Raw genomic sequence first — 26,098 nt, 5'->3', positions numbered from 1 at the left:
ATCAGCACCAGGAAAAATAAATAGAAACATATTATCTGGGACGCCCTTGAAAGCACTGAAGGAGGAAGGAGTCCTTAGAGTGATGCAAGGTAGCGGGAGAGAACAGACAGATGGAGAGACAACAGACAGATGGAGAGAGCAGAGAGTAAAGGAGAGAACAGACAGATGGAGAGAGAACAGACAGATGGAGAGAGAACAGACAGATGGAGAGAGAACAGACAGATGGAGAGAGCAGAAAGTAAAGGAGAGAACAGACAGATGGAGAGAGAACAGACAGATGGAGAGAGAACAGACAGATGGAGAGAGAACAGACAGATGGAGAGAGCAGAAAGTAAAGGAGAGAACAGACAGATGGAGAGAGAACAGACAGATGGAGAGAGAACAGACAGATGGAGAGAGAACAGACAGATGGAGAGAGCAGAGAAAGTAAAGGAGAGAACAGACAGATGGAGAGAGCAGAAAGTAAAGGAGAGAACAGACAGATGGAGAGAGCAGAGAGAGTAAAGGAGAGAACAGACAGATGGAGAGAGCAGAGAGAGTAAAGGAGAGAACAGACAGATGGAGAGAGCAGAAAGTAAAGGAGAGAACAGACAGATGGAGAGAGCAGAAAGTAAAGGAGAGAACAGACAGATGGAGAGAGCAGAAAGTAAAGGAGAGAACAGACAGATGGAGAGAGCAGAAAGTAAAGGAGAGAACAGACAGATGGAGAGAGCAGAAAGAGTAAAGGAGAGAACAGATAGATGGAGAGAGCAGAAAGTAAAGGAGAGAACAGACAGATGGAGAGAGCAGAAAGAGTAAAGGAGAGAACAGACAGATGGAGAGAGCAGAAAGAGTAAAGGAGAGAGGGACGAGAGAGCGTAAAGGAAAGAGGGAGGAGAGAGAGAGCACTTCATAGGAATCCACTGCAAGGACGTACCAGAGGCCCTTGACTGAAGTGTGAAGCACAGCAGAAAATAACCTTGTGTGTGTGTGTGTGTGTGTGTGTGTGTGTGTGTGTGTGTGTGTGTGTGTGTGTGTGTGTGTGTGTGTGTGTGTGTGTGTGTGTGTGTGTATGTGTGTATGTGTGTGTATGTGTGATGAGCTCTCCATATGTTCTATCACTCACTCGTACACACTCTTGTAAACTCCCGCATAGATAAACACACTAGGGCTGTCCCCAACAAAGAAATATATTGGTCGACCGAGAGTCGTCTGTTCTTGGTTGAATTTTTTTTTTTAAAGTGTATTGTTAAATAAATCAACTACAGTAGATGTAGGATAAAAATGAAGACACACAAATGACTAAAAAGAGGGAGCCAGAGATCAATATAGCCTAAACAGAAGGAAAAAAAACCTGGTCCTCCCGCTGCTCACCGTTTCTGGCCTTTGCAAACAATCGACCAGCTGAATAAATGGGGTCAACCCTAAAACACACACAAATGCAGTAAGGGAAACCAAGCTAGTCTACACACTACTGCACACAGGAGAATTACACCAGCTATCTAATTAAAAACCATCCTAACCCAGAGAGGTTTAGAGGTGGGAAAACACACACGACACACACATTACCTACAATAACACACACACACACGCACGCACACACACACACACACACAACCCACCTGGGCATGTAGAGGACCCTCTCTGCCACCACGAAGCCCACTCTGAAGAAGAGGTTACTGGCTGGGATGAAGGGACAGACCAGGAACAACACCCCCAGCAACACCTCCCTATTCTCCAACCTCTACAGAGACAGAGAGAAGGGGGGGGGGGGGGGGGGGGGGGGGGCGAGGGAAAGAGAGAGAGGGAGAGAAAGTGTGAGAGGTTAGCACATCCATAGGAAAACCAGAGCCTAAAATTCCCACATTGAATCATTTCGCCTGTTGCCTTCATGTTGTATGCAGTAGCACACATACTGTCCAGTGTTTGAATACATGATGTGCATGTAAGCATGCCCACTTCAAACAGCAGTGGAAATAGATCAATGACATATTCATTATACATGTCGCACTTAGTTACTGAGCATATCTGACTGATGCTCGGAAATATCGAAGCCCAACGCCGATTGAGTAGATCATTAAAAACAGTTCATTCATTTTAAATCTACTCTGCGTCGAACCGATTCATTTTTAATAAGAGTGAAAAATCCCTCTGTGTTTGTCCATTCTGAACATAGCCGGCGTAGTTATCAGAACAAACAGAAGCTAATTGGTCTAATGACTGTGCCCTCGGTAATGGCGTTGATTCCCTCGTTAAATTACAGTTACAAAGCCGCGGCGTCTTAATTAAGTCGCCGGTCCAATCCACGCCTCATTCTCTTGTCAACCACCTAATCACACCGCGGGACATACAGCATGCGAACATAGATAGGATCACACACTAGTCAACTACAGACACACACAGACTGGGGGCTAGATATTATGCCATAGATAGGATCACACAGTAATTAACACATGCACACACACTCTCCCCCATTCAACCGTGCTGCTCTAAGCAGTGTGATCCCATACAGTAGGCAGTGGAGTGGACCAGTGAATGGATGGGGGAGGGTGGGTTGTTGATAGTCTCTCTCCATGTGTCATTGGTTCCCTGTATGTCATTCCAACACAGCCCCTTCAGGGGACTCTCTCTCTCTCCCTCGTCTGTCCTTTTCTCTCTATCCTCCACTCTAAGTCATCTAACCCTCCTCCTCCTCCTCTTCTTCTTCTTCTTTGTTCTATTCTCCCTGTCCGTCTTAACTCTGCTGTAGAAGAGAGCAATGTCTCAACTGCTTCTCCGTTACTATGGTGACGGCAGCAGGCGCCTGTACAACGTCTGTCACAATTTGTCAGGCGGCGACACAGCTGCTTTAACCTTGCAGACCTTTCTCCCTCCATCCTCCTCCTCCTCTCTATCATCTGTTCATCTCTTCTCGCTCTTCCGCCCTGTCAATCTCTCCATCTCTTCACCACTCATCTCCTCAGTCCTCTACTCAACTCTTTCCTTTCCATTCTAAATGTCCTCTAGCTTCCTGTCAGTCTACTCCTCCTCTCCTCTTTTCTTCCCTTTCCACCATCCCTCCTTTCCTCTCTCCTCCTCTCTCAGCCCCTGGTGTAGAGGAATATTCTGTGCTACAGCCCAGTGCTCCAGATGACTATAGTGGGTGGTCAGCAGCAAGGCATCCCTCCCAGATCAGACCCCTCTAGTTCTGGACTCACAACCGTTAGTCCATCCCAGTAGAACCCTTCAGAACTGGCCGACTGACATATGTCCCAGACCACACACACACTCACCAGCCCTGCCAGGCCAACAGATGGCTAGGCAGTACACACACACACACACACACACACACACACACACACACACACACACGAGTACATTTGCACGCACACACGATGCAATCGCCATCACACTACTCTATCCCATCTGGACAAGAGGAATACCTATGTAAGAATGCTGTTCATTGACTACAGCTCAGCATTTAACATCATAGTACCCTCTCCTGTACTCCGTTCACCCACGACTGCGTGGCCATGCACGCCTCCAACTCAATCATCAAGTTTGCAGACGACATTACAGTGGTAGGCTTGATAACCAACAACGACGAGACAGCCTACAGGGAGGAGGTGAGAATAAAAGAGATGATCGTGGACTTCAGGAAACAGCAGAGGGAGCACCCCCCTATCCACATCAAAAGGACAGCAGTGGAGAAGGTGGAAAGTTTTAAGTTCCTCGGTGTACATATCACCGACAAACTGAAATGGTCCACGCACACAGACAGTGTGGTGAAGAAGGCGCAACAGCGCCTCTTCAAACTCAGGAGTCTGAAAAAAATGTGCCTTGTCTCCCCGAAAACCCTCACTAACTTTTACAGGTGCACAATTGAGAGCATCCTGTCGGGCTGTATCACCGCCTGGTACGGCAACTGCACCGCCCACAACCGCCCACACCCAGAGGGTGGTGCGGTCTGTACAACGCATCACCGGGGGCAAACTACCTGCCCTCCAGGACACCTACAACACCCGATGTCACAGGAAGGCCAAAAAGATCATCAAGGACAACAATCACCCGAGCCACTACCTGTTCACCCTGCTTCTGTCCAGAAGGTGAGGTCAGTACAGGTGCATCAAAGCTGGGACAGAGATTGAAAAACAGCTTCTATCTCAAGGCCATCAGATTGTTAAACAGCCATCACTAGCACAGAGAGGCGGCTGCCTACCTACAGACTTGATATCACTGGCCACTTTAATACATGGAACACTAGTCACTTTAAGAATGTTTACATATCTCGCATTACTCATCTCATATGTATATACTGTATCCTTCACTTCCTATTCTTTACTATCTATTGCATCTTAACCGCTCTGTCACTGCTCATCCATATATCTTATACTGATATATTCTCATCCCATTCCTTTACTAGATTTTGTGTATTATGTTTTTTTTGTGGAATTGTTGATATTACCTGTTAGATATTGCTGCACTGTCGGATCTAGAAGCACAAGAATTTCACTAACCTCGCAATAACATCTGCTAACCATGTGTATGTGACCAATAAAATTTTATTTGACACACACACACACACACAAAATGGGATCCAACCCATCATTTTGAACAGTAAATAGAGCAAATAAACCAACAAACACACTCCACTGTAAGGAGTTGTCTTTCCCTGCCCTCTCTCGTACTTGTTCCTCTCAGGCATTCCCTGCCCTCTCACGTACTTGTTCCTCTCAGGCTTTCCCTGCCCTCTCACGTACTTGTTCCTCTCAGGCTTTCCCTGCCCTCTCACGTACTTGTTCCTCTCAGGCTTTCCCTGCCCTCTCTCATACTTGTTCCTCTCAGGCTTTCCCTGCCCTCTCACGTATTTGTTCCTCTCAGGCCCTCTCTCATACTTGTTCCTCTCAGGCTTTCCCTGCCCTCTCACGTACTTGTTCCTCTCAGGCTTTCCCTGCCCTCTCTCGTACTTGTTCCTCTCAGGCTTTCCCTGCCCTCTCACGTACTTGTTCCTCTCAGGCTTTCCCTGCCCTCTCACGTACTTGTTCCTCTCAGGCTTTCCCTGCCCTCTCTCGTACTTGTTCCTCTCAGGCTTTCCCTGCCCTCTCACGTACTTGTTCCTCTCAGGCTTTCCCTGCCCTCTCACGTACTTGTTCCTCTCAGGCTTTCCCTGCCCTCTCACGTACTTGTTCCTCTCAGGCTTTCCCTGCCCTCTCTTATACTTGTTCCTCTCAGGCCCTCTCTCGTACTTGTTCCTCTCAGGCTTTCCCTGCCCTCTCACGTACTTGTTCCTCTCAGGCTTTCCCTGCCCTCTCTTATCCTTGTTCCTCTCAGGCCCCCTCTCGTACTTGTTCCTCTCAGGCCCTCTCTCGTACTTGTTCCTCTCAGGCTTTCCCTGCCCTCTCTCGTACTTGTTCCTCTCAGACAGCTGTTGGTTCCATGAGTTTTCTATACTGTATGCCTTTGCTGATGATGTACTGACCCCCCACACCCCCGTGTCAATGGTCAGGGATATAAATCAGGAAGTGACCGACCCTGGAAGTGGTCATTCTAATTCTATGACATTGACCATGTTGCAGACAAACTACTGTATATTGCAGTCACAATGCCCACATCAAGCAATGGTGGCATGGGGCTGCGTTCATCCAGGCGTTGTGTGATCTAGCAGGAAACTTCAATGTAGCCAGGCCTGGAACGCGCCCACAGAGCAGGCTTTAAACGCTTCAATGACTTCTTGAGGTCAAGGTTAAGGGCAGGAACCAGGAAGTGACAAACACAAACAGGGGACAGGAGTGATGCACCAATTACTTCCTGGGGTCAAGGGTCACCTGTTCAATCTGCTTGAGGTGGTTGTGGGTGATGATACAGACAGATCTCTCTAGGGGAGGTCATAGGGGTTACAGAGGCAAGTCACACTGATGTGACATCTCCCAAGGGCCTTTGTTGCATGTCGGGAGTGTGACGGGAGAGAGGGGGAGAGAGAGAGCGAGGAAGGGAGAAAGCCATTAGACTCATCATTTATCAATAACCTAGCCGCATGCAAACTAGAGGTCGACCGATTATGATTTTTCAACGCCGATACCGAGTATTGGAGGACCAAAATAAGCCGATACCGATTAAATCATCCGATTTTTAAAAATGCATTTATTTATTTCTTTGTAATAATGACAATTACAACAATACTGAATGAACACTTATTTTACCTTAATATAATACATCAATCAAATCAAATCAATTTAGCCTCAAATAAATAATGAAACATGTTCAATTTGGATTAAATAATGCAAAAACAAAGTGTTGGAGAAGAAAGTAAAAGTGCAATATTTGCCATGTAAAAAAGCTAACGTTTAAGTTCCTTGCTCAGAACATGAGAACGTATGAAAGCTGGTGGTTCCTTTTAACATGAGTCTTCAATATTCCCAGGTAAGAAGTTTTAGGTTGAGGTTATTATATGGATTACAGGACTATTTCTCTCTATACCATTTGTATTTCATATACCTTTGACTATTGGATATTCTTATAGGCACTTTAGTATTGCCAGTGTAACAGTATAGCAACAGCCACCCTCGACAACAGCCACCCTCGAAGCATCGTTACCCATCGCTCCGCAAAAGCCGCGGTCCTTGCATAGCAAGGGAAACAACTACTCCAAGTCTCAGAGCGAGTGATGTTTGAAACGCTATTAGCGCGCACCCCGCTAACTAGCTAGCCATTTCACATCGGTTACACCAGCCTAATCTCGAGATTTGATAGGCTTGAAGTCATAAACAGTGCAATGCTTGAAGCATTGAGAAGAGCTGCTGGCAAACGCACGAAAGTGCTGTTTGAATGAATGCTTACGAGCCTGCTGCTGCCTACCACCGCTCAGTCAGACTGCTCTATCAAAAATCAAATCATAGACTTAATTATAACATAATAATACACAGAAATAATATATAATATGGTCAAATCCGGAAACTCATCATTTAGAAAATAAAACGTTTATTCTTTCAGTGAAATACGGAACCGTTCCGTATTTTATCTAACGGTCCACATCCATAAGTCTAAATATTTCTGTTACATTGCACAACCTTCAATGTTATGTCATAATTACGTAAAATTCTGGCAAATTAGTTTGCAACGAGCCAGGCGGCCCAAACTGTTGCATATACCCTGACTCTGCGTGCAATGAACGCAAGAGAAGTGACACAATTTCCCTAGTTTAATATTGCCAGCTAACATGAATTTCTTTTAACTAAATATGCAGGTTTAAAAATGTATACTTCTGTGTATTGATTTTAAGAAAGGCATTGATGTTTATGGTTAGGTACATTCGTGCAACGATTATGCTATTTTCGCAAATGCGCTTTTGTTAAATCATCCCCCGTTTGGCGAAGTTGGCTGTCTTTGTTAGGAAGAAATAGTCTTCACAGTTCGGAACGAGCCATGCGGCCCAAGCTGCTGCATATACCATGACTCTGTTGCACAGAACGCAAGAGAAGTGACACAATTTCCATAGTTAAAAGAAATTCATGTTAGCAGGCAATATTAACTAAATATGCAGGTTTAAAAATATATACTTGTGTATTGATTTTAAGAAAGGCGTTGATGTTTATGGTTAGGTACACATTGGTGCAACGACAGTGCTTTTTTCGCGACTGCGCTTGTTAAATCACCCGTTTGGCGAAGTAGGCTGTGATTCAATGATAAATTAACAGGCACCGCATCGATTCTATGCAACGCAGGACAAGCTAGATAAACTAGTAATATTATCAACCATGTGTAGTTAACTAGTGATTATGTTAAGATTGATTGTTTTTTATAAGATACGTTTAATGCTAGCTAGCACCTTACCTTGGCTCCTTGCTGCACTCGCATAACAGGTAGTCAGCCTGCCACGCAGTCTCCTCGTGGAGTGCAATGTAATCGGCCATGATCGGTGTCCAAAAATGCGGATTACCGATTGTTATGAAAACTTGAAATAGGCCATTCCGATTAATCGGTCGACCTGTGAGAAAGATGGAATTTCGAGTACTATGAACCCTCCATCATGGTACCACTCCACTCTCATCAGAGGATAAATGACCCTGTGCTACACATTACCTTCCATCTCTCTCTCTCTCTCGAAATAAAGCCATCAAAGCAGTGATAACTTGTCTTAACAACCAATGACACTAACCAGCCTAATGCGTTTACCCCTGTCTGATTAGTGCACAGCAGAATACCATTGCTGTAATGTAGAGTACGAGTCAGCTTCTCCTACAGTAAACCTGTTCCCACCCAGCAGGGGCTGGCCAATTAAATGTTAATATCATTTCCTCACTCTTCCCTGCGAATGGAAAAGTCTTCATGCTCCCTTTTCTTCCGCTTCCTCTCTTTGACTCTCCCTCTCATTCGTACTGCATCTCTCTATCTAGCTTTTCCTCACTTGCACTTGTCTTTCCTCGTCTTTCTCTGGCACGCACACACACACCTGACTCCTTTTCAATACACTTCCTGTTCCCATCACATGATCACAGAACTCTGTTTGAGTGGGCTGTTCCGGATGACTGGTGTTGAGGCCATATTTAGGGTAAAGTTCATTGAGAAATAGTACTTACAGGAGCAATTAGGGTGAATTGCCTTACTCAAGGGCACAGACAGATTTTTTTAATCTAGTCCGTTTGGAGATTCGAACCAGCGACCTTTCAGTTACTGGCCCGACGCTCTTAAAATGCTAAGGCTACCTGCCGCCTTGTTTCACTTCATTCTCTACAAGAAGATCAGCGTATTGAGAAAAGTTACCTACCAAACTACAGGAAGAGAACAAGAGCTTTCACAATTCTTTCAGCTTTAAACAGTTATACTGACGCAAACTACGGGAAGGACAAGCAGGGTAAAGAGATCAATATCACAAATGCCATCCGGTGTTGACTCCTGACAGTAGCAGCCGAGACATCTCTCACTCTGAGTGAGATGGGGACCAAAGGTCTATTCAATAACGATGAATGATGCTTTTGACGAGCAGGCTTGATTGAATAAGGCTTGTAGAATGAGTTCATCTCAGGGGAGAAAGAGAGGAGAAGGGAGAGAGCGAGAGGAGAGAGAGGGAGGGAGGGTGGATGCACTAAGAGGAGGGTGCTATGTGAGAGCATACCCACACACTTTTCACACATAATAAGTCTCTTTCTCTAAACACTGCCTGTCACCACGGCAACGCAGAGAACGCCGTGTACTGTATGTTCATGGTGTGGGTCGGGCAAATAACGTGTGAGAGTTTGTGCAACTCCTCTAACAGTGTGGTGTGATTAGAAGGTGAGCGTTTTCATAGCATAGTGTCTGTGTTTAGAAACCTGTGAGTATCCGTGTGTAAAAGCAGGCCTAATTCAGAAACCCCTAGCTTCTAATGTAGACTTCCAAGTACTAGACAGATAGAATCAATACACTGTGTACAAAACATTAAGAACACATGCTCTTTTCATGACAGACTGACCAGGTAAATCCAGGTGAACTATGATCCCTTATTGATGTCACTTGTTAAATCCACTTCAATCAGTGTAGATGAAGGGGAGGAGACAGGTTAAAGAAGGATTTTTAAGCCTTGAGACAATTGAGACATGGTTTTTGTGTGTGTGCTTTTCAGAGGTTAAATGGGCAAGACAAAATATTTAAGTGCCTTTGAACAGGGTATGGTAGTAGGTGCCAGGCGCACCGTTTTGTGTCAAGAATTGCAACACTGCTGGGTTTTTCACGCTCAACAGTGTCCCGTGTGTATCAAGAATGGTCCACCAACCAAAGGACATCCATCCAACTTGACACAATTGTGGGAAGCATTGGAGTCACCATGGGCCAGCATCCCTGCGGAACACCTCCGACACCTTGTAAAGTCCATGCCCCGACGAATTGAGGCTGTTCTGAGGGCACCTAATCTCCATGTCCATCTCACCTGTAGCGACATGACACAGTGCAGACAGAGGGCGACCATGACCACTCCCAGCAGCAGGGCGGCGACGTTGCGCGTGTCCCACAGTGACTCCACCAGGGGTATACTGCCCACCTGCCAGTCATAACAGAGCACCGCGGGAGACAGCAGCAGCCACGCGTTGAACGCCAACAGGTAGCAGTAGGTCAGGAACCTAGAGGGAGAAGACAAGACAAGAGGAAAGAACAGAGACAAATAGAAAGAGAGAGAGGGTTCAAATGTTAACTATTGGTCACATTTGTACATTACATGTACAGGAAGTTGAATCGCACTGTATTCAATCACACTCTATGTTGTTTACTGCAAACAGCCATGAAAGAACATCCTGTTCTGTTGGTCATCATGTCCTCCGTGAGTTTAGATATGGGGTTGTGTCCCAAATGGAACCCTATTCCTGGTGCACTACTTTTGATCAGAGCTCTATGGGCCCTGGTCAAAAAGTAGTGCACTACAAAGGCCATATGGTACCATTTGGGACGCAAGAGTCCAAGCGGCTGTGCTATTGATTCTGTCGCACTGGGGGAGCTACCTGAGACCATTACATGGCCACGGACAGAAAGAGAGGAAAAAAGAGGTCTGCTTGACTGAGCAGGAGACAGAGGAGAGAGGGAGAGAGGAGATGGGAGGAGTGGGGGAGGAGGGGAAAGTGAAAGGACTGGTAGCTGAGAGAGGAGAATGAGTAATGAAAGAAAACAGAGAGAGGGGAGCGGGAAGCGATAGAGAACCCACACACACAGACACACACACTGTTAAATCACTAAATGATTCTCCATTACAGTCAATGGCTGCCCCTTATCATTTAGAACAGATAAGCTGGCTCCTCTATAGAAATGGAAAGGTTTCAGCTCCAGTCTGAGTGGGTGGCCGTTCCTCTACTCAAGGACTAACTGGAACAACAAACACAGAGCTGTAAGGAACGGTTCTGTGTGATCTGCTCTGCAGCTGAAGCTATGACTGGAGATGTGTTAGTGAGTTCGGTATTTGGGATGGTGAACTGTGAGACAAAACTTTTCAAATGAACATGTGGCTTGAAGTGAAATGAAACTTTGATTAGACAAGACTGCAAACGGGAAAAGGCATATTTGTGTGCTTCAGTGCACTGAAGAAAATGAATCCTAATGAAACACACACACACACGCCCCCCTCATGCACACACACACACACACACACACACAGTAGGGCAATGCTAGAAGTAATTTGCATGTGTGTGTTTCTGCATCCAAATGGCACGCAGCCCTATCTCTGGTCAGAAGTGCATGAGAACACGAGAACACTGAGATACCCTATCAGCATTCTCCTCCCACTCAGAAGAGCAGCAGCTTCAGAGATATGCATAGATTACACATTGATTCTCTCTCTGCAGCAAAACAAGCTTTCCATAGAACAGATAGGGAAAGTCAATTCTCCATTGATTTGGACAGACGGGTTCAGATCGCCTGCTGATTTGAGAGGGGGCGGAGAGTGAATATGAAGTGCTGGTATATCATCGATTTACGGAGGAACATCTAACGCCGGGGGACGGCATTAAGTGATCTATTGACAGCTTCACCTAACCTAGTGCTATAGTAGATTGAGGGGAAATCCCTGTTGAATAGGAGGCTAGATATGTGCAATGGATGTACAGAATATCAACCTACACACACACACACACACACACACACACACACACACACACACACACACACACACACACACACACACACACACACACACACGGCGACTGACAGAACCAGAGAGTTAAACATGGAGGAGTATGCTCACCAACTGCCATGATCAGACTGGAACGGGACATAGATTCAATTCCCCCACTTCCCACAACCCGCCACTCCCCCCACTAAGCACAACACACACAGCATTTCCTAACAGAGAGGAGACAGGGCAGGGAGAAGTGAGGGAGGGGAAAAGGGAGAGAGGACAGTGATGCATGTTTGAAAAAAAGAGAAAAAAAAGGAAAGAGAAAGAAAATGGGAGAGGGAGAAAGAGAGTAATCAAGAAACAGAGAGAGAGAAGAAAGAGTGTGAGAAATTGAGGGAGTGAAAGAGAGAGAAAGTAATCAAGAAAGAGAGATAGACAGAAGAGAAAGAGAGAGAAAATGAGAGGGGGTGAAAGAGAGAGTAATCAAGAAAGAGAGAGAAGAGATGGAGTGAAAATGAGAGAGGGAGTGTAATCAAGAAAGAGAGGGAGAGTGAGAGAAACAGCCACCGAAAGAGAGAGACATCGAGACAGAGAAAGAATAATGGAGAAAATGAATAGCAGTTGCTGACAGGTAGGTGATGGAAGGTTTGAGGACTGTAGCTGTGTCTCCTCGGTCTCCTGTGTTCCAGCATGTTCTCCCCAATCAAGAGTCCTGAATTCAGGTGTCAAACCACCCAGCTTAACAGCCTTAAAGGCTCACACAGTCATTATGTGAGGAGAGCACTCCACACCACTCAGCGCAGAGGACACTGACACAACAGAAAGACAAATACCCTTGAAATACACTCTCTCACACACACACACACACACACACGGGCAAACACACAGGTAAATAAATGCATGCACGCACGCACATGGGCAAACACACACACACACACAGAGAAAAAGGCAATCACAGACAATGGCACTTGATGTTTAATGGATTAGAATGTGAGTTGCAGTATGACACTCAAGATTCTCAAAAAGCTTTCAGCATTAAATTTGATATACACACTCAACTAGACAATTACACACACACACACAAATAAGCAATAACACACAAACACACCTGACCTTTATGAGAAACGAGAGAGGAATAGAAAACGCTAAAATCAACAGAAATGTCACTGGTCTGCAACATGGTCATTTGAAGATTATAACTCCAAAGCACGCACGCACACTAACCAGGCTGGGCTAGACTGTTGCATATAATTTGATAGGTTTGGTTTTGGAGATTTAACTATTATAAATCATTAGTTCTAAAAGAGACATGAGGGGTGCCGTAATGAAGTTTGGAAGGGGCTGAGTGCAGGGAAAACGGTCACGTGACAGTACTGATAAGGGGAGGAACCGTTTACGGCCCGCAGCTGTATTGGCCCTCTGGGCAGAATAAACTTGGTTTAAAGCTTTCATTGTGTCTGTAGAGTTTTTACTCTGAAAATTAGAACCTAACAAATTCATATAGGAAACAGCTACTTCTCCAGTCACCCGCGGTTGATAAATCAGTAATATGAAGCTGTAACCGCAGTCCGCTTGTTTATTCAAATGAATCACTTAAGCACCTACACACACACACACACACAGCTACTTCTCCAGTCCCCCGCAGTTGATAAATATGTCATATCAAGCTATAACCGCAGTCCGCATGTTTATTCAAATAAATCACTCAAGCACCTACACACGCAGACAGACATACCTACACAACCTCACACACACCCTCACACACACACACAGGGTAGATTAATGACAGAAGGGAGGCCGCTGTGATGAATTATAAATGGAATGGCAGAGAACCGCTGACAAGATGGATAATCACTACTGCATCACCACAGATGGAGTGGGAATGAATAAACACAGACCACACACCAAGGACGATACACACTCTTCACACACACACACACTCTTCACACACACACACACACACACACTCTTCACACACACACACACACACACACACACACACACACACACACACACACACACATATCCATAACTGACTGATTGGCAGAATCAGAAGGACAAACACACTCTTCAAGGTTAGTCTCAATCCTCAGTCTCAATCCTCAGTATTCACTACGAGACGCATCTCTTCATTAAAGCATAATGGAGCACACTGAGTGATGGATAGATAGACAGCAAATAGTTAGCTGACTGGATGGAAATGTTTTTAACACTAACTCCTTTCTCAATGACAAGAGCATCCTTGAGACAGTGCCAGGAAGAAAGGAGGGAAATAAGGATTGGATGTAGGGTATGAAGAGATTTAGGAAGTACATTTCCCAGGTGGCCTTGCAAGAGCTAATGACAGATGATCTGTTGCCAGAGGACAGCTACAGTGTCTGCCACTGCAGATAGGGACCAGAACGCTACTGCTCACGCACTCTGAGGTCTACAACCATGGGGTAAGCCCTGAAGCCTGGGGAGTGGGTAGGACGCTAACCCAGGGAGGGAGGCTATTGTTTGGGTCTATTTGTGGTTCTATGTACAGTATATCACAAAAGTGAGTACACCCCTCACATTTTTGTAAATATTTGTGTATATCTTTTCATGTGACAACACTGAAGAAATGACACTTTGCTATAATGTAAAGTAGTGAGTGTACAGCTTGTATAACAGTGTAAATTTGCTGTCCCCTCAAAATAACTCAACACACAGCCATTAATGTCTAAACCGCTGGCAACAAAAGTGAGTACACCCCTAAGTGAAAATGTCCAAATTGGGCCCAATTAGCCATTTTCCCTCCCCGGTGTCATGTGACTCGTTGGTGTTACAAGGTCTCAGGTGTGAATGGGGAGCAGATGTGTTAAATTTGGTGTCATCGCTCTCACACTCCCTCATACTGACTGGTCACTGGAAGTTCAACATGGCACCTCATGGCAAATCCTCTCTGAGGATCTGAAAAAAATAATTGTTGCTCTACATAAAGATGGCCTGGGCTCTAAGAAGATTGCCAAGACCCTGAAACTGAGCTGCAGCACGGTGGCCAAGACCATACAGCGGTTTAACTGGACAGGTTCCACTCAGAACAGGCCTCGCCATGGTCGACCAAAGAAGTTGAGTGCACGTGCTCAGCGTCATATCCAGAGGTTGTCTTTGGGAAATAGACGTATGAGTGCTGCCAGCATTGCTGCAGAGGTTGAAGGGGTGGGGGGTCAGCCTGTCAGTGCTCAGACCATACGCCGTACACTGCATCAAATTGGTCTGCATGGCTGTCGTCCCAGAAGGAAGCCTCTTCTAAAGATGATGCACAAGAAAGCCCGCAAACAGTTTGCTGAAGACAAGCAGACTAAGGACATGGATTACTGGAACCATGTCCTATGGTCTGATGAGACCAAGATAAACTTATTTGGTTCAGATGGTGTCAAGCGTGTGTGGCGGCAACCAGGTGAGGAGTACAAAGACAAGTGTGTCTTGCCTACAGTCAAGCATGGTGGTGGGACTGTCATGGTCTGGGGCTGCATGAGTGCTGCCGGCACTGAGGAGCTACAGTTCATTGAGGGAACCATGAATGCCAACATGTACTGTGACATACTGAAGCAGAGCATGATCCCCTCCCTTCGGAGACTGGGCCGCAGGGCAGTATTCCAACATGATAACGACCCCAAACACACCTCCAAGACGACCACTGCCTTGCTAAAGAAGCTGAAGGTAAAGGTGATGGACTGGCCAAGCATGTCTCCAGACCTAAACCCTATTGAGCATCTGTGGGGCATCCTCAAACGGAAGGTGGAGGAGTGCAAGGTCTCCAACATCCACCAGCTCCGTGATGTCGTCAAGGAGGAGTGGAAGAGGACTCCAGTGGCAACATGTGAAGCTCTGGTGAACTCCATGCCCAAGAGGGTTAAGGCAGTGCTGGAAAATGATGGTGGCCACACAAAATATTGACACTTTGGGCCCAATTTGGACATTTTCACTTAGGGGTGTACTCACTTTTGTTGCCAGCGGTTTAGACATTAATGGCTGTGTGTTGAGTTATTTTGAGGGGACAGCAAATGTACACTGTTATACAAGCTGTACACTCACTACTTTACATTGTAGCAAAGTGTCATTTCTTCAGTGTTGTCACATGAAAAGATATATTCAAATATTTACAAAAATGTGAGGGGTGTACTCACTTTTGTGATATACTGTATATCCATAGCCTTTTATACAACTTTTAATATAGTGGTTACATGTAGCAGGAAATACAGTATCTTAGCATTTTAGCATTGGAATGTATTTAACATGTCTGTGATAGGGCTAGGAATAACCTGGTGAGCAGGTGAGGAGAGAAGGAGGCTGGGTTGTCCTGCTCCGAGAAGAGAGGCATGGAGCCGCCCATCAGCCAGAGCCTGAAGGACATGATGACTGCCACCTACAGGAGGGAGGAGTGAACAGCAGGACATTACCATTCAACTAGACCTACATTTACAAATATCATCACAACAGTGAAATGTACCAAAAACTAACATCAAACTTGTGCTTTAACCTACACATTCAACTTATATAATGTTAACTGTACCGAACATAACATCAAACAGGTGCTTTAACCTACACATTCAACATGATTACTATACCAAACAGATGTGTACTGAGATATAGACATTGTTGTTGTGGTTTATTCTCACATAGAGAGAGACGGCACAGGCTCGTTTGAGGAAAGGGACGGAGATTCTGAGAAGATCCTTCATCTTGGAGCCGGAGAGGTGCCTGGAACGCAACAACACAGAGAGATGAAAGGTCAGTGAACGGACCTATAATATTTGAGTCAGAGAACTGACACGTACAGTTGAATCCTCCACCAGGGTTAATGGCATGTTTAGTCTCATCGGTTTACTTGTTCACCATTCCACATGTACACTCACTAATGGCATTGAAACTCCATAATGGGGGGTAGAGGAGGATGAGAGGAGAGGAAAGGAAAGGAGAAGGGAGGTGGAGAAAAGAGAGGGGAAGAGTATGAAGTGTCTTATATAACAGAGGTGCACAGACAGAGACCTGGGGAGAGAAAGAAAGAAGAGAAGAAATCAGCAGAGACAGATAAAAGAAAGACGGAAGTGAGAATATCTGCCAGAGCAAGTCAATGAAGAGAGAGACAGAGAGAGCGAGAGAGAGAGAGAGAGAGAGAGAGAGAGAGCGCGAGAGAGAGAGAGAGAGAGCGCGAGAGAGAGAGAGAGAGCGCGAGAGAGAGAGAGACAGAGAGAGACAGAGAGAGCGAGAGAGAGCGAGAGAGAGAGAGAGAGAGAGAGAGAGAGAGAGAGAGAGAGAGAGAGAGAGAGAGAGAGAGAGAGAGAGAGAGAGAGAGAGAGAGAGAGAGAGACAGAGAGAGACAGAGAGAGAGACAGAGAGAGAGACAGAGAGAGTCTGGAACTCTGGTGTCTAATCTAATGCTGCAGAGACATTAGAAAGAGAGAAGGAGAGTTTAAAAGAACAACACAATTGCAAACGAGTGTCATTATCTTGTCACGATGTGTTTGTAAGCCTGTGCAATGCTGTGAAGTGCATTCCAAAAATCCCACAGTCACTGAGGCAGCAACACAGAGAGAGAGACAGAGAGACAGAGAGACAGAGAGACAGAGACAGAGACAGAGAGAGAAGGGAAAGCAGGGAGAGAGAAGGGAAAGCAGGGAGAGAGAAGGGAAAGCAGGGAGAGAAAGGGGCGAGAGATTCCGAGAGTCGGTGACGCTCACACAGACAGAATTCCGAGCACGGAAGGTAAAGAGACATGTCGACCTTGGGAAACATTACGCATTTGAGCTCCGCTGAAAAGACAGATTTCACGCTGTGTAGAGGAATGAGATGTAACAAACAAACACACACACACACACAGGTATTGTTGCGTTCTCAGACTTGGGCCTCTCCCTCTCCCCAAAGGCCTGATGGGCAAGAAGACATCACCACGCATCCAAACAACAGGATGTTAATTTGTCATGACAACTGTGACCGGGGTTTCAGGGAGGGATGAATGACGAGGTGGAGGGAGGGGGTAGTTTGGGGGTGGAGGGGAGAGACATTGAGATGTGGTTGATTGTTCAAGAGTAGAGTTGGAGCCACCTTCCTCACACTGCTTAGTGATGCTGTGTGTGTGTGTGTGTGTGTGTGTGTGTGTGTGTGTGTGTGTGTGTGTGTGTGAGAGAGAGTGCATATTGTCTGTCTTAGACATTATACACCAGGGATCAGTTACACACCATGGAAACGTAGACAGACAACACACACACACACACACACACACACACACACACGTCTCTATATGAAGCACACACACGGGCTTGCAGGAAAACCCCTCCAAAACCCCAAGGAATGAATAACATAAATAACCATCACTGTGTAGCTACTCTCTGCTGGGTGAATAACAGTTCATTCACAACAGGCTATGCTCCAGGCGGCAGGAGCGTTGGGCCAGTAACCGAGAGGTCGAAACCCCGAGCTGCCCTTGAACAAGGCAGTTAACCCCCAACAACAACTGCTCCCCGGTCGCCGATGACCTGGATTAAGGCAGCCCCCCGCACCTCTCTGATTCAGAGGGGTTGGGTTAAATGCAGAAGACACATTTCAGTTGAAGGCATTCAGTTGTACAACTGACTAGGTATCCCTCTTTCCCTTCCAGTCATTTCTGTAACTCTCCTGCTCGGATGTGGTATTTCTATCTCCTCCTCCCATGCCATTCAGTCTGTCGTCCTCACGCGCCACTGTTATTTATGCCCCCCTCCCCCTCCGATCAGCTCAGTGGGGGAAAAGGGCCTGGGGTGAAAGTGTTCTGTATAGGAGCTCTGGATCAATGGCAGCACCTCTCTACCTTCATACTGACCTTCAAACCAACCACACTGTGTTTAAGGTACAGAGGGAAGAATTATATTCTGTCGCACACACACACATATACAGGTCTGAGTTCTGCTTTCCACACATATCAAAAAGGAATGAGTTATGCCTCTCTGTATGTGAGTGGACGTGTTTAACTCTACTTGTGGAGAGCAGAAGGGTGTGTGTGTGTACCTATTCCTGTGAATCCCCGGGAGATGTGATGATACCCTGGCACTTAACACTGTCTCATGTTACAATGGATTACCTTCTACATAGGACTACCTTAGATGACAGCCCTGCACGAGGGAGGTGTGTGTGTGTGTGTGTGTGTGTGTGTGTGTGTGTGTGTGTGTGTGTGTGTGTGTATAAGAGAGTACAGGGATGCAGCATTCATGGTTGATGAAGTGTCTGTTGGCTTGGTTGGCACACTCTCCTTCTCAGGGGCGACTGGACAAAGCAGTACCCAGCGTCTGCCCTGCCTTACACCTCAGGTCACCTCTGGGTCAAAAGGGTCGTAGGGACTTCTGTTCCTGTGGTGTGATGGGTGATGTAATGTGAAGGGCTGCTCACACAGCTACAGTGGAGTAGAGGCCAATACAGGCAGGCCTTTGTCGCATCATGCAACGTGTGTGTGTGTGTGTGTGTGTGTATCTCTTGGTAACCCTTCCCTGTGTCTGCTGCCTAATGTCTGCCCCGCCCCATCCCATTCCTTCACTACAGAGCGTGGTTCCTGCCCCCCTCTTCCTCCCCCAAGGAGGCCCCTCCACTGTCTACAGAAACACAATCATCTCCCAGGCTATTCTCCTCAAGTGGGTAATAAATAAATAATCCCACAACACAAACACAATAGAACAGGAGTCCAGTGAAACTGTAGAAGGTCGTCTGATTGGACCCTGCTGCTGGAAAGGACGCAGTGCTGTAGGAGCCTCTGTAATACATCTGAACACACCGTCCCCCTGTGTCTGTTCAGCACACACACACACACACACACACACAGATGCATACTCACAGAAGCTTTTACACACATGATTATTTAAAACACAGAAAAAGGGCACTGTCCTCCCTGGTCCAGGGGCACTGGCTAACACAGACTAGGTGCTATTTGTACAGCAGTCATGCTACATCTCTGTCCCTGCTGCTTCTCTGTGTTGAATAAGTGATGTGTTCTTTGCTTTATTATCGTACAACGCTGAGTTCAAACAGAAAGGGAGATCAGAGACTGGGTGCTACGGCAACCACCACGCGGGGCTGGCCCGACCCACAGCGCTCATTTATGCTCACGGTTTATTAACTGAACAGAAGGAAAGGAAGTACCGTATAGTGAGAATACGTTTTAGTGGAGACCGGAAAGACAATGTCATGCAGTGTTAGGTGTTGTATCAATGGTGTGAGGTAAGGCATGGTCATACCAGTGTTTGGTAACCTGACAGTCAACCAGATTCCTCAGTGTATCTTAAGAGTGTACCTCAAAACACTTTGTCAAGGAGTAGAAGGAAGAAGACAGGCAGATGGATAGGGAGTACACAAACACACTATAAAATAGCTTTGGAGTGAAACACACACACACACACACACACACACACACACACACACACACACACACAATTAAACACACACACTATAAAACACACTACAAAATAGCTTTGGAGTGGAGGAGGAACAGAATGTGATAGGGCAGGGCAGAGAAGGAGTGTGTGAAACCTATACACACAGACGCAATCTCACACACCCAAGAGACCACTTTCATCCTTCAAGAAAGGGATAAACTACAGCAAAGCAGTGTGGTTTGGATGCTGAATCATTGAGCAGTGACAGAGCAGACTATCCTGGAGGGAGGAAGAGAGGAGGAGAGGACGATTGGAGAAGTGGGGACAGTAATATGAGAGCTCTTAAATCCATGATGACTGTTTCCTTTGTTGAAATCCTGCAGGAGATGTCCTGCCAAACAAGTCTCCTCTGTTGCCGTTGCTTTAAAAACATGATTCAGTCAGGGTTTTCCCTCCATGTCCATCATGTCATAATCAAGATTAGGTTGCAGGGCTTTGAGAGCATTGAAGCACAGAAATAACTGCAGCAGTACCCCAAACAACACTCATCCCACTGCTAGATAGGGTCAAAATCGGAATTATATAATCCCCAAGAGAAAGATTAGGATTGGGCATCCTTACAGAAATACAAAATTGAGTTTGTTTTACTGTGTGTGTGTGTGTGTGTGTGTAAGGGTACAGGGACCTCGGTTTGGTCTGCACTGTGAACCCGAATGAATACATACAAAATATATTTAAAAAATACTAGGCCTACACTGCATTGTAGACATGAGGTCTGCCATAGGCTTGACTGCCAATGCTGACCAGTCAATTATCATACACAGAGAAACACACACACACTTCTTGCTTACCTATCAACTCTGCACAGACCTTTTAACGAGACCCAGAGGCGTATCAGTGGAAGTGTAGAGGGGCATCTCTCCCATATTAAAACACATCTCTCCCATATTCCCTCAGTTTAACCTCAATCTCACAATCAGCCTGTTTACTGAGAAACGTATTGCTTTGCTGTTTTTTAATCACTCCAGTTCCTCACAGGGGCTGGAACTGAATGCTGTAGGGGAACTAAGTTGAGAGGGTAGAGTGATTACAGACACACGCGCACACACACACACACACACACAGATCGGATTCATTATAGTACACGTAGCGCTCTACTGCTAGTCAGTTCCATTATTGACCAATCAGCGTACATTCAGAGCTAACCTGCTAAACTGAAATTAACACCGCCTAGTGCACGTCTCATGACAAAAGACCCACAGCCCCAAATCACGCAAGACCAGGAAATGGGTTCCGCTATGCTGAGCCTGCTGCTTCACGCCCATTAGGATAGTGGGCTCCATTTTGGGTTTGATTTAGGCCGTTTCCTCTCAGTGAGGAGGTCCTGTCATAGGGAGAGGGTTACTATGTGCTCCATTCTGTGGCTGCAGGATTCTACCTCATTCGTAAGGCTCCATGTGTGGGTGAGTGTGGGAGGGAACTTGAAAGAGGCGTTGTAGTTTGGTCGCAGGCTTGCCCAGGTAATTGGCAAAGGTGGTTGTGTATGAGAGAGGTTCTGTGTACGCACAGTAGTGTGTGAGGGTGTTAGTGCGGATATACCTCCACTTGCCGGGGAGGTATTGTTCCAGCTACAGTGTGTGTGTGTGTGTCTCTGTGTGTGTGTGTGTGTTTTTCTGTTCCCTGGGCTGTGTGAGGCAGCATAAAAATGACAGCCCATCACAGCTGTGAGATAATAGGCAGGGGGAAAGAGTGCAGGGATGCATGTACCAATCCCCTTCACCTCGTTCACCCTGGGATTTAAAAACAAAACGCTTTTCACATCAGTCTGATGTCCGCATTAATTCACTTCTGTCCATAAGCCACTGGAAAGCTCCCCGCATTTCATGGAAATATGGAATTAGATGACAGACAGACAGAGACAGACAGACAGACAGACAGACCAGACCAGACCAGACCAGACAGACAGAGCAACCTGCACATTTCCTCTCTGCTTATTGTTAAATGTATGGTTATTGTGACCCTGGATTATTGTTGTTACTGTTGTCCCGTTGACAACATTGATTATTATTATTTTTATTATGTTAATATTGCAAATCTCCAAAGTAAGCTTTGGCAATATGTACATTGTCACATCATGTCAATACAGCAAATTTAATTTAATTGAGAGAGAGAAAGAGAGAGCGAGACAGAGAGAGAGAGAGAGAGAGACAGAGAGAAAAAGAGAGAGACACAGGGGCAGACACAGGGACAGAGAGAAAGAGAAGGGAGAAATGGAGTCAGTGACAGAGCCAGTGAGAAGGAGAGGTGAACGTGAAGGAGACAAAGTCCTGTATAATACATGTCATGTCATAGAGAGAGAAGGTATTGTAATGCAGAGGATGGTGATGGTGCTGAGGGCCAGGGTCAGCCCCTCTCTAGTCCTCTTTAGGAATAGGAAGGCAGAGGAACGTGCCAGGAAAACCAAAAGACTAGGACATTCAGGAAATGGTCACCCATGAATTCAACTGACAAATATGTTCCCATCTGCGCCTACAGTATGTCTTCCATAGATAGAACTCAGGGACTTGAGTTAGATGATTGCTAAAGCATAAAGACCCCTCCCTGTCTGTTTCCCTGTCTATATCACCAGCAGATTTCTTGGCGGTGGGGGCCCTATATGCTCTATGCTTTTGCAATCATCTCCCTCAGGCATGAGTTGTATTTACAGAATCCATGGAGGCAGTCACAGTAGGTGGTGTTATGTGGTCGTCTAACTCCAACGTCCCTCTATAATGTCTGTAGTAAGTGCACACTGCCTGACGTCCTATATGGTGTAGCAGGTAGGCAACCATCTGAGCACACTCCCCCTCACACTGCACGGTTCACTCAGTTGCTCCTTTACCTACATAACCCACTTATATAATCATCTCCATCTGTGGTCCTTTAAAAACCTGCTGTATGTAACATTGTGCTATAGGTTGGAAAATAAATACCTGTGACTCTGGATGACAACATAAATGAGGTTCGTAATAGTAGAGTCGTTTCCCTGAAGAAGTTAAATCTGCTTTGTGTTTTGTTTCCTTGCCACGATACTAGCGAATATCGTCCCTAACACACACACACACACACACACACACACACACACACACACACACACACACACACACACACACACACACACACACACACACACACACACACACACACACACACACACACACACACACACACACACACACACACACACACACACACAGTACTGTATAGAAAGGATAATGATGTTCTACAGAGAGGCAGTGTGGTACCAGAGTGGAAGTGAATAGGCTGCTAGGGAAACGGACAGGGATCCATGCTGATTGTATTAGCATGTTAATAGTATTCAGATCTATTTCTGGCTGCTGGTTATTAATACTGAGGCCCAGCGCTGAGAGCAGCCCCTTCATTAGTAACTCTGCAGATACCACGGACCAAGATGTACCGACACACACATGCGCGCACGGACACACACAGAGATGAATAATGACACACGCACACACACTCACGGATGGACAAAGACACACACCCCAATGAAGACAAACGCACACACCGACAGACATGCATAAAATCTTAAATCACACACACACACACACACACTTTCGGAGTGCTTGACCTAAAGGAGAGAACAGATTCCTTGACATGGAGCACCAGATGGTTTTCCTGCAGTGTGTTCTCTCTCTGGGATAGGACTTATTCAGGAGTGACGGACAGTCAGCTCATCCACCAGGAGAAGATAGAAACCACCAGGGAGGTGAAGTGGTGGTCCAGACAAGAAGACACAGGAAGAATAAGAGAATGAGAAAGGAAAAGAGATGGGGAGAGGTTCTCATGGGAATCTATAAGCTCAGCATTCAGATCACTTGACTTTTTTCCACATTTTGTTACGTTACAGTCTTATTATACAATTGCTGAATTTTTTTGGGAAGATTTTGCAAATGTATTAAAAATGTTAAACTGAAATATTACATTTAAATAAATATTCAGACCCTTAACTCAGTACTATGTTGAAGCACCTTCGGGCAGTGATTACAGCCTTGAGTCTTCTTGGGTACGACGCTACAAGCTTGGCACACCTGTATTTGGGGAGTATCTCCCATTCTTCTCTGCAGATCCTCTCAAGCTCCGTCAGGTTGGATGGGAGAGGTTCTCATGGGAATCTATAAGCTCAGCATTCGTATACGCACCGTACACCCAACTCACTACACACACAAAAACACAGGTGCTCAGCTTTCCGAGCACACACCATTCGTACCAGTTGACAGTTGTGCATGGGAACTAGATATACGCTTCAACCCTAACCCTCCCACTACACCCACACCCTCCACCTGGGACAGACGAGCCAATCAGCTGTGTAGGAATGAAAGCGAGGCATTCTGGTCTGCTACAGACCTCATCCCTGGCCAATAGGATCAGTACAGTGTCTTCAGAAATGATTGATACCACAATTTGTTGTGTTACAGACAGAATTCAAAATGGATTAAATAGATGTTTATTTTTTGGGCAAATGAATTGAAAATGAAATACAGAAATATCTAATTTACATAAGTATTCACACCCCTGAGTCAAAACATGTTACAGCTGTGAGTCTTTCTGGGTAAGTCTGGAAGAGCTTTGCACACCTGGATTGTACAATATTTGCACATTATTCTTTTTTTAATTCTTCAAGCCATGTTCAAGTCTTGCCATAGATTTTCAAGCCAATTTAAGTCAAAACTGTAACTAGGCCACTCAGAAACATTCAATGTCGTCTTGGTAAGCAACTCGTGTATATTTGGCCTTGTATTTTAGGTTATTGTCCTACTAAAAGGTGAATTTGTCTCGCGGTGTCAGTTGAAAAGCAGACTGAACCAGGTTTTCCTCTGGGATTTAGCCTGTGCTTAGTTTTTAGTCCTTGCCAATGACAAGCATACAATTCGAACTTCTACTTTTAAAAATCCATCTTTCCAGAAACAAGTCTCTCACCATTGCTGCTTGCTATAGACCACCCTCTGCCCCCAGCTGTGCCCTGGACACCATATGTGAATTGATTGCCCCCCATCTATCTTCAGAGTTCGTACTGTTAGTTGACCTAAACTGTGAAATGCTTAACACCCCGGCCATCCTACAATCTAAGCTTGATGCCCTCAATCTTACACAAATTATCAATGAACCCACCAGGTACAACACTAAATCCGTAAACACGGGCACCCTCATAGATATCATCCTAACCAACTTGTCCTCCAAATACACCTCTGCTGTTTTCAACCAAGATGTCAGCGATCACTGCCTCATTGCCTGCATCTGTAATGGGTCTGCGGTCAAATGACCACCCCTCATCACTGTCAAACGCTCCCTATAACAATTCAGCGAGCAGGCCTTTCTAATCGACCTGGCCCGGGTATCCTGAAAGGATATTGACCTTATCCCGTCAGTAGAGGATGCCTGGTTATTCTTTAAAAGTGCCTTCCTCACCATCTTAAATAAGCATGCCCCATTAAAAAAAAAATTGAACCAGGAACAGATATAGCCCTTGGTTCTCTCCAGACCTGACTGCCCTTGACCAGCACAAAAACATCCTGTGGCGTTCTGCATTAGCATCGAACAGCCCCCGTGATATGCAACTTTTCAGGGAAGTTAGGAACAAATACACACAGGCAGTTAGGAAAGCTAAGGCTAGCTTTTTCAAGCAGAAAATTGCATCCTGTAGCACAAACTCAAAAAAGTTCTGGGACATAGTAAAGTCCATGGAGAATAAGAGCACCTCCTCCCAGCTGCCCACTGCACTGAGGCTAGGAAACACTATCACCACCGATAAATCCACTATAATTGAGAATTTCAATAAGCATTTTTCTACGGCTGGCCATGCTTTCCACCTGGCTACCCCTACCCCGATAAACAGCCCTCCACTGCAACTCGCCCAAGCCTCCCCCACTTCTCCTTCACACAAATCCAGATAGCTGATGTTCTGAAAGAGCTGCAAAATCTGGACCCCTACAAATCAGGCTAGACAATCTGGACCCTCTCTTTCTAAAATTATCTGCCGAAATTGTTGCAACTCCTATTACTAGCCTGTTCAACCTCTCTTCGTATCGTCTGCGATTCCCATAGATTGGAAAGCTGCCGTGGTAATCCCCCTCTTCAAAGGGGGAGTCACTCTAGACCCAAACTGCTACAGACCTATATCTATTCTACCCTGCCTTTCTAAGGT

At 45.8% G+C, this 26,098-nt stretch overlaps 1 protein-coding gene across 2 annotated transcripts in view; it reads right to left on the bottom strand.

Annotated features, from left to right (window-relative positions):
* The window catches only part of LOC120050038 (protein O-mannosyl-transferase TMTC1-like), a 111,456-nt gene that overhangs the window by 37,179 nt on the left and 48,179 nt on the right, over positions 1-26,098 (bottom strand). For both annotated transcript variants that reach the window (XM_038996645.1, XM_038996646.1), the window contains exons 5-8: positions 16,177-16,258; positions 15,820-15,923; positions 9,860-10,049; positions 1,602-1,723 (exon numbers count right to left, since the gene is read on the bottom strand). In XM_038996645.1, coding sequence (XP_038852573.1) covers positions 1,602-1,723; positions 9,860-10,049; positions 15,820-15,923; positions 16,177-16,258 — 498 coding nt within the window. The remainder of the gene's footprint in view (positions 1-1,601; positions 1,724-9,859; positions 10,050-15,819; positions 15,924-16,176; positions 16,259-26,098) is intronic.

Source organism: Salvelinus namaycush, chromosome 6 (assembly GCF_016432855.1).
Source record: "Salvelinus namaycush isolate Seneca chromosome 6, SaNama_1.0, whole genome shotgun sequence".
NCBI lineage: Eukaryota > Metazoa > Chordata > Actinopteri > Salmoniformes > Salmonidae > Salvelinus > Salvelinus namaycush.
Note: the sequence above shows the minus strand (reverse complement) of the source record. Positions and strands in the feature narration are given on the sequence as shown.